The sequence below is a fragment of the Telopea speciosissima genome, chromosome 9 (genome assembly GCF_018873765.1).
Source record: "Telopea speciosissima isolate NSW1024214 ecotype Mountain lineage chromosome 9, Tspe_v1, whole genome shotgun sequence".
NCBI classification, from domain to species: Eukaryota; Viridiplantae; Streptophyta; class Magnoliopsida; order Proteales; family Proteaceae; genus Telopea; species Telopea speciosissima.
In genome coordinates, this window is record NC_057924.1 from 42,272,641 (window position 1) to 42,287,666 (window position 15,026).

General features: G+C 42.8%; 1 protein-coding gene across 3 annotated transcripts; it reads left to right on the plus strand.

Annotated features, from left to right (window-relative positions):
- Positions 1 to 21: 21 nt before the first annotated feature.
- Positions 22 to 13,524, plus strand: LOC122638563. Of its 3 annotated transcripts, none has more exons than XM_043831412.1 (4): positions 22 to 46; positions 9,481 to 9,518; positions 12,160 to 12,657; positions 12,744 to 13,524. In XM_043831412.1, exons 1-4 carry the CDS (start codon positions 39 to 41, stop codon positions 13,328 to 13,330), a joined length of 1,131 nt encoding a protein of 376 aa, XP_043687347.1. In that variant the 5' UTR covers positions 22 to 38; the 3' UTR covers positions 13,331 to 13,524. The 3 variants fall into 3 exon arrangements, with proteins under 3 accessions (XP_043687347.1, XP_043687346.1, XP_043687345.1); XM_043831411.1 differs by lacking the exon at positions 22 to 46 and having other exon boundaries at positions 9,406 to 9,518; positions 12,744 to 13,360; positions 13,396 to 13,524; XM_043831410.1 differs by lacking the exon at positions 22 to 46 and having other exon boundaries at positions 9,406 to 9,518.
- Positions 13,525 to 15,026: the final 1,502 nt, after the last annotated feature.

Sequence of the window (15,026 nt, forward strand, 5' to 3'; positions counted from 1 at the left end):
GAAGCTCATCGAGTAGCTGCAAATGGATTGCACTGTCTATGCTGCTCTTCGTGTGTCTCTCCGCTGGAGAAGACGGTAAGCTCTCTTCTTTTGTGTATCTATAAACTTCATTTTGAATGGCATATACTAATACGTTTAAGTGAGGTAGTGTAGTTTTCTGTAGCTGGGGAGTGATTTATCTTTCATGGGTTTGAATTTATTCTTCTTGATATATACAAAAGGGGAAGCTCATTAGGGAGTGATTTCTAGTGCCTTCTTTAGTTTCTTTTCTTCCATTTCAAGAGTTTAATTAGTTCTCCGCCCTCTTTTGTTTCTAAAGAAACTTCACGGATTATTTTTAGACTTTAGATGCTTCTTTGTATCTCTAGTTTTCGAGGCAAGAGGTTGGTTCAGAAAAGAATATTTGATTACAGAGGGAAAGGGATTTATTGAGATAAGAGCCCGGCAGAGCCCGGCCGGGGATTCAGACACAGTGAGGCATACAATGACTGCCTTACCCCTATTTGGGCAAGGCGTTTGGACAGGGATAAGACAGTCACTGCACGCCTCACTATATCTAGGCTACACGGTCCTGTCAGGCAACTCAGCAATAGAGGATCTGGATTGTGGCCGGGGGAGCCTTACTGTGATCTTATAAATTGTAAAGTTATGTTTGGTACCAACTTAATTTTTTGATGGGCCCTACCGTCCTATATGGCCTTGATTCCATTGCATTGCACCATTATTTAGTTAGTGCTTCAGTCAGCCCTCACTGCTCAAATGGTCAGATGTTTTTCTGTTGACACTCCCCTCTAGTCTACCTATTAAGTGGCTACGGCCAGTGGAGTTGAGTTGCATCGGGGTTCTCTACTGTCGAGCTGTCGCGTGTGCCCCTAAACAGCAAAGTGGTAAAAAGACTGTCTTATCCCTTTTCAAGTGCTTTGTTTGAGCTTCTTATCTAAATGGGGTAAAGTGATCTTTTCTGCCTTGCTCTGTGTGGAGCACACAAAAGTAAGGGCAGTTTGAAAGTAAAGGATCCAAATCCGATCTAGTTCTGGAAGAATAATATAATTTTTTACAATTAAAAATCTTTATTATTGTTGTTGTTGATGACGAGAGCAGATTGAATGTGATTGTTTCTCACGAGTCTCATGTGAGTCCACAAATTTCAACTGTCTGTTTGAAATATATGCCTCAAGGGAGGTCCCAATGGTATATTGTGTGATAGCAGACATATTGACTTATCGAGAGTAGGGTTTTAATAATCAGTATCAGTATCGAACTTTGTCTCCATCTATATCCATACCGAATGCCAGATCTAGAATCCCAAGAATCAATATTAATCTCTATTGATACCAATACGAATTGATTGATCCAACCAATCCAATACCGATTCTTCAAACCATGACCGGAAGACAGCTAGATGATTTGAATTGTAAGAATGAAAATGTGAAAATATTCTTGTTTTATCCCCATGTGAAAGCTGAGACTTGAGAGCGCTAAACGGTCCAAAATTTCCCAGCTGTTAAATTCTCTTGTATGGGTAGGAAAGGAAAACACGGAGAAAGGTTCCACCATTTACGCGGATTTTGACTTTTAATCCTCTGGCTAAAGTAGAATTATCCTCTTATTGGTGGTATGATTCGCAGATTAGGGTATGGTCCACCCTACTTCCTAGAGTGGTTTGCATTTCAACCAAAACTCTAAAAAAGAAAACTAAACCGCGCATGGAATCATCGGGATGTTTTATTTTCATCTTTTTTACGGGAATCTAAACCGTACTTGTTTAGTGGTCCAATGGTCGAAGGTTTCGGGTTCACATTTTAAACCCGGCTAAAAACGCATTGGGTTATTGGTTTGGGTGCTATTTGTGTGAATGGAGTTTATTCTATAAGCTTTCATTTTTTGAGTCCTCTTTGGATTACACATTATGGTTATCATCAACACTAGGGTACCGTCCACGGGCGAAGCCCAAGAAGTGATTCAGGACTGAATTTGAGTCACTGTGCTGGTTCAAAGCAAGCCTGGTCCACCTGCAGCCTAATCAAGATGATATAAATAATGTAAGGGGACCATCTTGGGTCAGGACTCCATGTTCCTTCAAATGCAAGATATCTTTGCTTTAAAGAAACTCATGACCCACGCACGCTTTTCTCAAATGTTTTATTGTCACTGTTATCCATGCGCTGGGCATGCTGAACATTCTAGAAGGCATACTTCTTGAAGCGTAACATCACCTCGATAGCCCGGTTATGAACCTGCAACCAAATTAAAGTCAGCAAACCATCGATATGCAAAAATAGGGGAAGAGAAGATAAAGAGGCACAAACTCACAGAAGCCATGTCCCCGTAGAGAGACCGCATCAGCCTAGAGTCGCTCATCGCTTGTATGAGCTCACGATCAGTGGGAAGTATGCTCTTGTCCACCTACTCTCTAGTGATCTCCTCGCTGGTGGTGATAGAATCCCCATTGTGGATTTCCCAACAAAAGGATCAGGGGAGAAGGGGTTGGAGCATCCTCATCAGCGCCTACCTAAGAAGCCACCCCCTTACCCTTGGAAGGGGGAGGAACGGCAGCAATAGAAATAGCAACAGGAGAGGCAGCAAGAGTCGGTCGAGGAAGCTTGAACACCAGAGAACCCTTCCCTACACATCGAGGACCGGGACCACCCTTCCTCTTGGCACTTACGGTAAAAACTATACTAGGCATAAGAGCAGGAAGATCGGCCATGTCAACATCTCCCGTCGTAACTGGAGTAGAGGAAACCTCCTTGTGGGGACGTGACGCCTTCGTAGCCGCCATCATAATTGCCCTCCGCTTCACAGCATTGGCACGGAAGCGAGCAGGATCAAGCCGAAGATCCACTGACAACACAACATAAAAAAAAAAAATTTAAGTCAGCATCGAGAAGAGTAAACAGAAAAACAAGGTATAAAAGGCTAACAAAAGATCAGTCCAAGAGCGTACCAGGACTCAACTTCCAAAGGAATAAGAAGGCTTTCGACTCCAATTGATGAACATCAAACTTATTTCCACTCAAGCAACAGCTGAGGGACTCGTTCTCAAAGTCATTCAAAGTGGGGGTCAGTTTGCACCCTGCAAATCAATCTCTTCCCAATGGGTCCAAAAAGGACATTAGGGGATAGACGCAAAGAAGAATCGGTCCTTCCAACATTTGACCGAATTGGGCATCCCCTCGAAGAAGTCAAAACTGGCAAAGGAACCTTTAAGGGAACGACGGTGAAAATGGTACCACCCACATCCCACCTCCTCCCCTCAGTGTATAAAAATGTAGGAATAGGGGAACAATAGTAGCACAACCGAGTAGGGCAAAGAAGACGAAAAAACCCAAAATAACCCTCTAGGAATTGGGTAATAACTGCCCAAGGGTAAGATGCCATAGGTCTAGTACCAACTCGGCAAAGTGGAGAATAGAGAAGCAAAGACCATTAGCAAAGGAGATCATATACAAGCATATCTCATCGGCTTGGTGGGAGAAGGCTAGATCACTATCCCTAGGGACTCAAAGAACTATTCTGGGGGGAATGTGATACAACTGACGAACGGACGACAGATCAGAAGAGGTTAAGGAACTATGATAATATACAATCTCAGTGGCCTTCGTAGCAGGGACAGATACCCTGGTATCGTCCCCACCTAAGCGACCATCCGAATCTGGGCTCGCGACAAAAGGGACAAGGCTGGTGGCTCCCTCCCCTTCATCACTGAGCATAGGTCTAGGGGAAGGCAAGGGGGGAAGGGTGTCCACATCCGACTCAGATGAAGACGATGTAGCCCCGCTGACACCAGGTCCTCCACAAATATGGTCCAAATCAGAGCTACTCTGTCACACCCCAAACCACCCTTGGGAGGATTAGGTAGGTGACCCGAATTGCATAATGGCAATCCGCCAAATCCCACGGATCTAGAAGCAGTTATTACATTCACGGTCCCACATTCATCACTTTACCATAAGCAAGATCAGAGTGCTGCAAATAAACTACAATTATAATAAACAAAGAAAAAGCGTAGCAATATGGGAATGAAGGTGATATATACATATACAAATTGTTCTAAAACATTCCCACCCAGATACAACCCACAAAGAGAAACAAAGGTGATAAAAGCTAAAAGAAAGAAATACATATATTTATCTATATATAGGGTGAAATAACTCAACCCCAAAAAGAAAAGAAAACTAAGACTGCACCACAAGCAAGACGGGGATAAACTCCTAACAAAAACAAAAAGGAGCCCCCAAGACAAAAAGCATCAAGTACACTCCTCAACAGTCTTCATCAATGACCACCGAGTATGCACGCATCATCAGCATGACCTCCGTCGGTGTCCACACCAATATCATCATAATAACCAGAGCTCTCCTCCCCGTAATGAGCCTCCATGCCACAACGGCATCCACCTACAGAATCATCTAAAAGAAAACCATGTATAGCAGAGTGTGAGCCCCATTGAGCTCGTGAGCAAAACATATCATCATGCATGCACATGCAACCACAATCCACATGACCTACATGATATGCAAGTCTAGATTATTTATTAGCCACCTAATAATACAGCTAAGTCAGGTTAGTGCTACAACAATCCCCAATACATGTATCCCTAGTGTGGGCTTGGTTACCCCTTCCCGCGATACACCCATTGAGTTGTTGGAGAAGATCAGCCGGCTCCAGCATCTCCCTACCCAGGTCAGCCCGACCGAGCCTCTGGATTAACTCTTGTGAGGTAACCGACTCAATATCAATTCACCCGAACCTTTGCATAATCATTATCTATGGCATTCTGCCAAAAACTCACCTTTCGGTGCTTCCTGAGCTTGTAGGCCCGAGGCTTCCCGACAAATCTGCCCTGGGGCATCCCAGCTGTGCTGAGGCTTCCCGACGTAAATGCCTCTAGGGTTTTATGGCAGTCCGCACAATTATCCAACACCTTAATCCCTATTGGCAAGGGTGTGTAGCACGGGTTATGAAACTCTAGCCCCATGTCTATATGGCATCGTATGAGTCAGGCGGTGTCAACCGCATCCCATACTACGGGCTACCACCGACCTCATTTCCAAGCCGACTACGACATCTAGTCTAACATTCACAATCATCAGATAAGAATCACCGTGTTGATCAATAGACAATCAATGTGTAGTAATTTGAGTAATTGAACATAATTTAAATAACACAGCATTTATAAATTTAGAATTTTAATTGCCGGCATAATAATGCGATTACACATATATACACGATAACATTTCACTCACCTAGGTCGGTTTTAAGAACTCGGTTGTAAATTCAATTCCAACTTGATGCAGTTGTAGGCCTCGAGCACGGGATCAAATCCTAGATATAAATAAAAAATTGTCATTTTAATATTTCAACCTATTTTTAAGGTCCTAGGGTTGATCTAAGCTCACGGGTTGACCGGTGTACAATTGGTCTTCACTTGGAATTCTCGGGCCTTGCACTGGGCCTTAGGCCTATGTCCTGGCGCATCATCCAGAGATGGTGGCCTAGGGTAAAATGGCCATTTACAGTATTGGTACATGATCCTAAGTTACAATAGGCTTACAGTGCTGCCCCCCAGCTTGACAGTGCTGCAGGACCAATCACAAGCAGGGTCTTCAAGTCCTGTGAGGCCCACTTGGGCTCCCAAAGCATTTATTCATATGAACAGATATGGAAAGGGGCATTTAGGTCATTTTCCACCTTCCCACATAGTTACATGGCCAATGGGTGAGGTCCCCCAAGTTAGAGCATCAAAACAGCAACTTTCCATTCACTGGGCGATGTCTCTGGGTGATGTCGGCATCGCCCAGTGCATCGCCTAGAGATTTTAAAAACGAGATCTAGCTGAGTTTCCAAGGTTGCTGGCCATGGGCAATGACCAAACCTTTTCCCCATGCATGTTAGGGTATCATGTACCCCGGGGTGATCTTCACTCTGGTCCTTGTGGATTTTCAACTGGGCCCACCACTTGGTGCCCGGTAGCGCCTAGACAGCCATGTGAATAGTAACCACGATTTCTCCAACTTTTCGAGACTTGGTTTCGAGGCACATGCAAGGTTGATTACAGGTATAATACACTGATTCAAGTCTGTCATCACTTAGGATTTTATCCCATGAAGCCAGGACAAAGATTCAGGGCTCCAAACAGCCAGTTTTCAGTATAACTGGGCAGTGCAGCCATACACAGCCAGATTTCGGTTCTCAGATTAGCAAAACAGGTATGCACATCAATGTAAAATATTCAGATCTTCCATGCATCATGTTTGCATGGTAGATCTGAGGTGGTACCTGGCAGTCCCCAGCTGTTCTGGGCTGCCAAAGGTTAGAAACTCATCAAAATACTAAGGAATCAAGTAAGGAACAACGAGTACATGAACAGAGGTTAGAGGTTAAATTTTATACCTACTCAGGTCTATGGCTGCTCGAATCCGAGCTTTGGATGCAAGGCTGCCTCCCCTCTCTTCGTTCTTTCTCTTTCTTCTTCTTCTTCCTCTCTTTTCTCTCTTTTCTCTCTTCTTTTCTCTCCCACGATTTGAACAGTACCAAGAGCTCTAAAATGAGCTGAGGTCCACCTATTTATAGGCCCAGCCTGACTAAGGCCTGTTTGGCTGTTAAGGCCCTTTTCCAGAATGCATTTTTTACTGCATTCTCAGCCATTCTGGGCATTCTGGTGGGGTCCACAGTGGTCTAGGGGTATGAGGTAGTCCCTAAGACTCCCCTCAACCTATGGGGGTGCCCATGTCCAATATGGGTGGTCCCCACAGATTAAATCATTAAAATAATGTTGTTTTGCACTATGTCGAGTATGTCAAACCCTGCCCCTGACTGACTGGAATCTTGACTAAAGGACAGGAACCCCAGGCATGGCCTCCAAGAACACTGTGGAGTATCACTCCAGTGATTGAGATTGATGAAGAAACCCTGTGTGGATCATCCTATATACGTCAGGTAGATGGATCACGACCCTTGCAACTGCACAGCTCATAGCATAATGTATTGCCTGGACTCCAGGTATTCTCTCTCCTCTTCACAATTGTGGGACCCACCCTGGAAATGTGTGTAAAAGACCCTAAATGACACGTGGGGACAAGGCCTTGAACCTGGGTCAAACCCCTGTGCAAGCCCACAGAGTTTTAGCCTTGTTGAATTCTCTGGGCAATGCATTAGGCGATGCAGACATCACCCAGAGAAAACTTACTTAAATGGAGCTCCTGGACACTAAGATACCCAACGACAAGCTGAACTACACCTGTGAGGAAAAGGAAGTTCAAGTGTTCCAAAAAAAAAAAAAGAAGGGGGGAAAAAGACAAAGGGAGGAAGAAGGTAATCACCAAACCTCAAGGAGGGACAAGCCCAAAAAATGAGGCCAAGCACGGGTGACGAGATCGTGCGCGATGAGATCAAGATCGATGGGCAATGAGGGGGCGAGGATCAAGGATAGGGGCGACAAAATCTCGGGCGACGACGGGCAATAAAGCTCAGCGGGCGATGACGGGCGACAAAGCTCAGTGGTGGACAAGGCTCGGCTGGCGACGACGGGCGACAAAGCTCGGCAGACGACGAGGGGGCGATGAGTCTCGGTGGGCGACGACGAGAAACAAAGCTCGACATGTGACAAATCGGACGACGAGGCTCTGTGGGTGACGATGGTCGACTAGGCTCAGACGATGATGGGCGACAAGCCGCAGGGACAAGCGCTTGGGCAACAATGGGTGACTAGGCTTGGGTGACGAGGCTTAGAAGACGACTAGCGACGAGCCACTGGGACGAGCACGGGATGACCATGAACTACGAAAGTGACTAGGGAGAGCCCCAGGCATGGACGAAAAAGAAAAATAATTTATCTCAAAGAGGACAAAAGACAAACACTTAGGGGGTAAGAAAAGTAAACTTAGCAAAAGAAGGGAAGATGGGTAGAGCTCTAAGGAAGAGAGAGAGTGAAGATAGAGTGAAAAGCAAGAAAGTTCGTTAGAGAATGAAGAAAAAGTGAAAGCAAGAAAATGAAGAGAAGAAATAGAAAAAGTGGGCAAAAAAAAAAAGGTTAAAAAGTGTAGTGGGGGGAGTTTGAACCCCTCACTTCTCCCACACACTAAGAAGGGAAGAAGCCATCTACTCCAAAAAACAAAGTTCATCCAACGGTCACTGATCCTCATCACTAAGCTCCCTCCAAGAAGTTTTGTTTGCAATAAGCCCCTCCTCAGATTAAAAACTACAACACAGATGCTACTCTCTTGAGCACTCCGTTCCAAGAGAGTAGGGGGGCAAGTAATAAACCAAAAACATACGGGCCAAACCCGAGATGCCACGTGTCCTGACCCGAAGAGGCGGCCAACTCAAGCCCGGCTGCGACAAAATCAGTTCAGCTGCCCAAGAGGAATAGGACCCAAGAGGCTACCCCAAAAGCCAAGTCTACCATGCCAGCCATAGGGTCCAACCATGACGTCATCGGCAAGATCTATATTATCCTATCACTAAAAGATCGTAACGGGAGGTATACCAAAGGGAGGACTATGCTCAAAGATGTACAAACCTAATCAAACTCAACACGAGAATTGGACGCTTAGGGAACCTCTTCCCAACTAGGACTCTACATCTCATAAGGAGCTATTCCAAATACGTACAATTCTACTACATGTTGACCTACCCTGCGTAGCAAATTCATCACCGAAGAGGACTCTCTACACCACCATACTCAACTATAAATACTCAGGTATTCCAACCCATTAATCATCTTGAACTCCAGAATTCATCTCGTTGCTAATAGAGATCTAACTTAGGCATAGTCCTAGGTTAGAACCACACCAGTTCTCCTTTGTCCCTAACATACTTTTGCAGATTCCAACACTCGAAAAATCTACCAAAGATTTTCTAACGCAACACATCCAATACGTATTAGAACCGATCCGATCCATTTACATCCCTAGTGTAGTAGTGTCATTACATTTCGTGGAGTTCAAGAACTACGAAAAAACATTACTTTCCTTAACCAGACGATGAAGGTGACCGAAATCGAAGAACCTTTGTCGCTGTCAAAGAACGGCGGACACAAATCTAAAACATGAAAGAATATCAGTCCAACCGGTCTGACCGTGTGACGTGTGAACACTACTTTGGACTTTCGATTTGGGTTGGGAATTGGTACCTTATTTTTATTTATTCTTTTCTTTTTAATTTATTTTTTGTTTATTTTCATAAAAACGATCTCTTTATGGAAACTTGAAAGTGAAAAGAGAAAGAAGCCCCTTTTTTTTAGTAATATTAAAAAATAAAGTTCGTAAATTACGGTTGAGCCAGAAGATCATAAAGCTGGAGCCTGGAGTTTGATTAAAAGATACTCCATTGCTCGTTGCTCTTCACTTCTCACTTCTCACTTCTCAGTCTCTGTTTCTGAGACTGTGGTTCTCTGTTCAAAGAGAGTGAGAGAGTGAGTTAGGCTTTGAAAATGAGTGGAAGCTCATCGAGTAGCTGCAAATGGATTGCACTGTCTATGCTGCTCTTCGTGTGTCTCTCCGCTGGAGAAGACGGTAAGCTCTCTTCTTTTGTGTATCTATAAACTTCATTTTGAATGGCATATACTAATACGTTTAAGTGAGGTAGTGTAGTTTTCTGTAGCTGGGGAGTGATTTATCTTTCATGGGTTTGAATTTATTCTTCTTGATATATACAAAAGGGGAAGCTCATTAGGGAGTGATTTCTAGTGCCTTCTTTAGTTTCTTTTCTTCCATTTCAAGAGTTTAATTAGTTCTCCGCCCTCTTTTGTTTCTAAAGAAACTTCACGGATTATTTTTAGACTTTAGATGCTTCTTTGTATCTCTAGTTTTCGAGGCAAGAGGTTGGTTCAGAAAAGAATATTTGATTACAGAGGGAAAGGGATTTATTGAGATAAGAGCCCGGCAGAGCCCGGCCGGGGATTCAGACACAGTGAGGCATACAATGACTGCCTTACCCCTATTTGGGCAAGGCGTTTGGACAGGGATAAGACAGTCACTGCACGCCTCACTATATCTAGGCTACACGGTCCTGTCAGGCAACTCAGCAATAGAGGATCTGGATTGTGGCCGGGGGAGCCTTACTGTGATCTTATAAATTGTAAAGTTATGTTTGGTACCAACTTAATTTTTTGATGGGCCCTACCGTCCTATATGGCCTTGATTCCATTGCATTGCACCATTATTTAGTTAGTGCTTCAGTCAGCCCTCACTGCTCAAATGGTCAGATGTTTTTCTGTTGACACTCCCCTCTAGTCTACCTATTAAGTGGCTACGGCCAGTGGAGTTGAGTTGCATCGGGGTTCTCTACTGTCGAGCTGTCGCGTGTGCCCCTAAACAGCAAAGTGGTAAAAAGACTGTCTTATCCCTTTTCAAGTGCTTTGTTTGAGCTTCTTATCTAAATGGGGTAAAGTGATCTTTTCTGCCTTGCTCTGTGTGGAGCACACAAAAGTAAGGGCAGTTTGAAAGTAAAGGATCCAAATCCGATCTAGTTCTGGAAGAATAATATAATTTTTTACAATTAAAAATCTTTATTATTGTTGTTGTTGATGACGAGAGCAGATTGAATGTGATTGTTTCTCACGAGTCTCATGTGAGTCCACAAATTTCAACTGTCTGTTTGAAATATATGCCTCAAGGGAGGTCCCAATGGTATATTGTGTGATAGCAGACATATTGACTTATCGAGAGTAGGGTTTTAATAATCAGTATCAGTATCGAACTTTGTCTCCATCTATATCCATACCGAATGCCAGATCTAGAATCCCAAGAATCAATATTAATCTCTATTGATACCAATACGAATTGATTGATCCAACCAATCCAATACCGATTCTTCAAACCATGACCGGAAGACAGCTAGATGATTTGAATTGTAAGAATGAAAATGTGAAAATATTCTTGTTTTATCCCCATGTGAAAGCTGAGACTTGAGAGCGCTAAACGGTCCAAAATTTCCCAGCTGTTAAATTCTCTTGTATGGGTAGGAAAGGAAAACACGGAGAAAGGTTCCACCATTTACGCGGATTTTGACTTTTAATCCTCTGGCTAAAGTAGAATTATCCTCTTATTGGTGGTATGATTCGCAGATTAGGGTATGGTCCACCCTACTTCCTAGAGTGGTTTGCATTTCAACCAAAACTCTAAAAAAGAAAACTAAACCGCGCATGGAATCATCGGGATGTTTTATTTTCATCTTTTTTACGGGAATCTAAACCGTACTTGTTTAGTGGTCCAATGGTCGAAGGTTTCGGGTTCACATTTTAAACCCGGCTAAAAACGCATTGGGTTATTGGTTTGGGTGCTATTTGTGTGAATGGAGTTTATTCTATAAGCTTTCATTTTTTGAGTCCTCTTTGGATTACACATTATGGTTATCATCAACACTAGGGTACCGTCCACGGGCGAAGCCCAAGAAGTGATTCAGGACTGAATTTGAGTCACTGTGCTGGTTCAAAGCAAGCCTGGTCCACCTGCAGCCTAATCAAGATGATATAAATAATGTAAGGGGACCATCTTGGGTCAGGACTCCATGTTCCTTCAAATGCAAGATATCTTTGCTTTAAAGAAACTCATGACCCACGCACGCTTTTCTCAAATGTTTTTATTGTCACTGTTATCCATGCTTTTTTAGTATGATTATGAAAAATGAAAACTTGCAATTCAACGGGATTTCATTTAATGAAGGGTTTTCTTCGTCGTCACCATGTCTAGTCAGGTATAATGTTTCATTATTTGCAACATGGGTAATACATGGGTTAGTTCATGTGATAGAGAATCATGCAAAAATGAGTCAAATAAATAGAGGAAGTAGCTAAAATTACAAAAAGAGTCCATTTTGTATAATATATTCATCTCCACTTGATGGTATTTTGATAATTTTACTAAAACTTTGAATGAGTTTGAGCAACTTTCCTCTGGACTAAAATTTTGAAGTCTTGAGCTATTTTCCTTCTTTTGAACTAAAATATGACCATTGAGATGTAAGTGGTGTTCTCTATCACATGGATAATTCAGTACTGTCAAGTGGCAAATAGTGAAGTGTTATATTTCACTAGGCAAAGTGACACCTTGAAGGACTCTATCTTATATTAGTATTGCAGAATTATTAGCCTTAGAATCTGTACTGATCAGCATTCAATACTTCATTCTCTCTTACTGGACAATATGGACATAGGTTTACTAGCAAATGGTGATTTCGAAATGGCTCCGACGAATGGATTCTCGAATGAAGGTATAGCAGATGATCCTACCTCCATCCCTGATTGGAAATTGAATGGAACAGTAGAGCTGGTAGAATCAGGGCAAAAGCAAGGTGGTATGATCCTTATAGTACCTCAAGGTATGCATGCTGTGAGACTTGGCAATGATGCAGAGATAAGGCAGGATATAAAGCTTGAGAAGGGGTTATTGTATTCCATCTCATTCAACGCTGCAAGGACCTGTGCTCAGTTGGAATCTCTCAATATATCTGTACCTCCAGCATCTCAGACCATTGATCTACAGACCCTTTACAATGTGCAGGGCTGGGATTCATATGCATGGGCCTTCCAAGCTGAATCAGTTGATGGAGAGGTGGTTTTCAGGAATCCTGGAATGGAAGATGACCCTACCTGTGGGCCCATCATTGACAACATTGCCATTAAGAAGCTTTTTACACCTGATAAACCAAAGGGTATGTAAACTATATCTGATATAATGATCATATTAGTTTCTCTTTTCCAAAACTGTATTGTGTTTATATGTTCCTTTCTGTTGCAGACAATGCTGTCCTTAATGGTGACTTTGAAGAAGGACCATGGATGTTCAGGAATGCTTCACTAGGAGTTCTGTTGCCCACAAACCTTGATGAAGAGACATCCCCATTGCCTGGTTGGATCGTCGAATCAAACAGAGCTGTTAGGTACATTGATTCATATCATTACAGTGTTCCCCAGGGTAAAAGAGCCATTGAATTGCTCTCTGGAAAGGAAGGCATTATTTCACAAATGGTTGAAACAAAACCCCAGAAACAGTACAACCTGATCTTCTACTTGGGACATGCTGATGATAAATGTCAACAACCCCTAGCAATTATGGCCTTTGCAGGGGATCAAGCTCAAAACATTCATTACATGCCCAATTCGAATGCAACCTTTGAAACTGCAAATCTTACTTTCACAGCCAAGGCAGAGAGAACTCGAATTGCATTCTATAGCATCTATTACAATACAAGGTCTGATGACCATAGCTCCCTATGTGGGCCTGTGGTAGATGATGTGAGGGTATTGGTGTCCTCTGGGTACCGAAGAAACATTTTTGGAGATCTGGGCTTAGGGTTTTTGTTGTTAGTTTTGATGTTGATTTAGGATTCTGGCTATGTTCATTTCATATTCTATGTATGTTTTGGTGATTCTACGGCGTGGCTAAATTGGTAAAACATCCCAAGTCTCTGTTGTATGTGAGTTTCCCCTTTGTGAATGTAAACTACCTTAGCTACATAGCTATTTAGCTTAGTGAGGTCAATGAATGAGCAAGTCTTTTAAGCATATCAGTTTTGTGCATGAATCAAATAGAGTTGGCTTTATTTCTTTGCATTGGCAATCTTAATTGTAATGATATGTAACAGTATAACACCGAAGATTATAAGGACTTGTTGGGCATATTGCAGATAGTGTTGTCATTGTTGGACAACACAGTTAGAACCAACACACTCACATAATGTCATGTTGTATAGCATAGTCAGTGATCGTCATCACAGTTGATAGTGTTAGCATGTAGTGATGATGATGCAGGGGGTATTCAAATCGAGGACACTCTTCTAGGAGCCTCAATCCAAAGGAACAAATTGATAGAGAAACACAAGCAAGACTGCAATTCTTCAAGATTGCATAAGGAGTTCTAGACTCGTTCATTCATCTAATTCTGATCTTTTTCAGCCAAATTACATTAATTATATAAAAAATATGATTCTCTAAACCCAATCTTGGTTCCCCTAAGATCCTATGGCCAAGATTACATTTTATTTAAAGTAGCTAAGAGTTATTGGAAATCTCTCCAATCTCTCCAATCTCTCTTTATCATAATATCCCTTAATATCCCTCAAATCTCTCTTTCTTATAATATTAATATTTATTCAATATAGGAAGAGATCTCCAACGTTTCTGGGCTGGCTGGTCAGGTTTGGTTCTTTGAGGCCTGGTCGACACTTGCCTTGATGCGAGTTGAACCCCGCAAGGTCTTCGGGTGGTTCAGTTGGCCGCCAACAATATCTGCCATCTGTTTAGCCGCATCTACATCATTCCCCACAGGTAGGAAAGAATTCGCCCTCAAATTCGGCTTGCCATCGCCATCATCAGAGGAATCACCCAAGTATGGCGTCAAGTGGTGAACATTGAAGATATCCGACGTTTGCATATGGGACGGTAGCTTCAAATGATATGCATTTGGGTTAATACGCTCCAAACACTCCACAGGGCCTAACTTTCTATCGTTGAGTTTGCCATAAGTACCAACAGGGTGGCGTTCAGGAGGTAACAGGACCCACACAAAATCGCTAGGGTCGAAGATAACCTTGTGTCGGTTCTGATCAGCAGCCTATTTATATTTGATAGTGGAGATGAATATATTATACACCTTATGAACTATGGCATAATCATCCCTGTAGATATGACACTCTTAAGGTTTGGGGCTGTGTAGCTTATGTTAGGATACAAGACCCTAGGAGACCTAAGGTGGGAACTAGAACAAACACTTGTGTATATCTAGGTTGTGCAGAAGACAGTGCTGCAGACCGATTTTTGGATCTATCAACCAATGTGGTGATAGAATCTAGGGATGCTATATTCTTTGAGGATAAATTCCTTAGAGATAAAGGCCTGACCTTGCCTGGTTTGGTGAAGTGGTTACGAGAATCACCTTTGGAATCTGAACCAATTGTTTACGACACTACTCCCACAATGCTCCTTGAATCGGAATCTAGAAGAGTATCTACTAGAGATCGAGTACCCAAGAATTTTGGTGAGGATTTTGTGACCTACCATTTAGAGGCTGATCCATCCACCT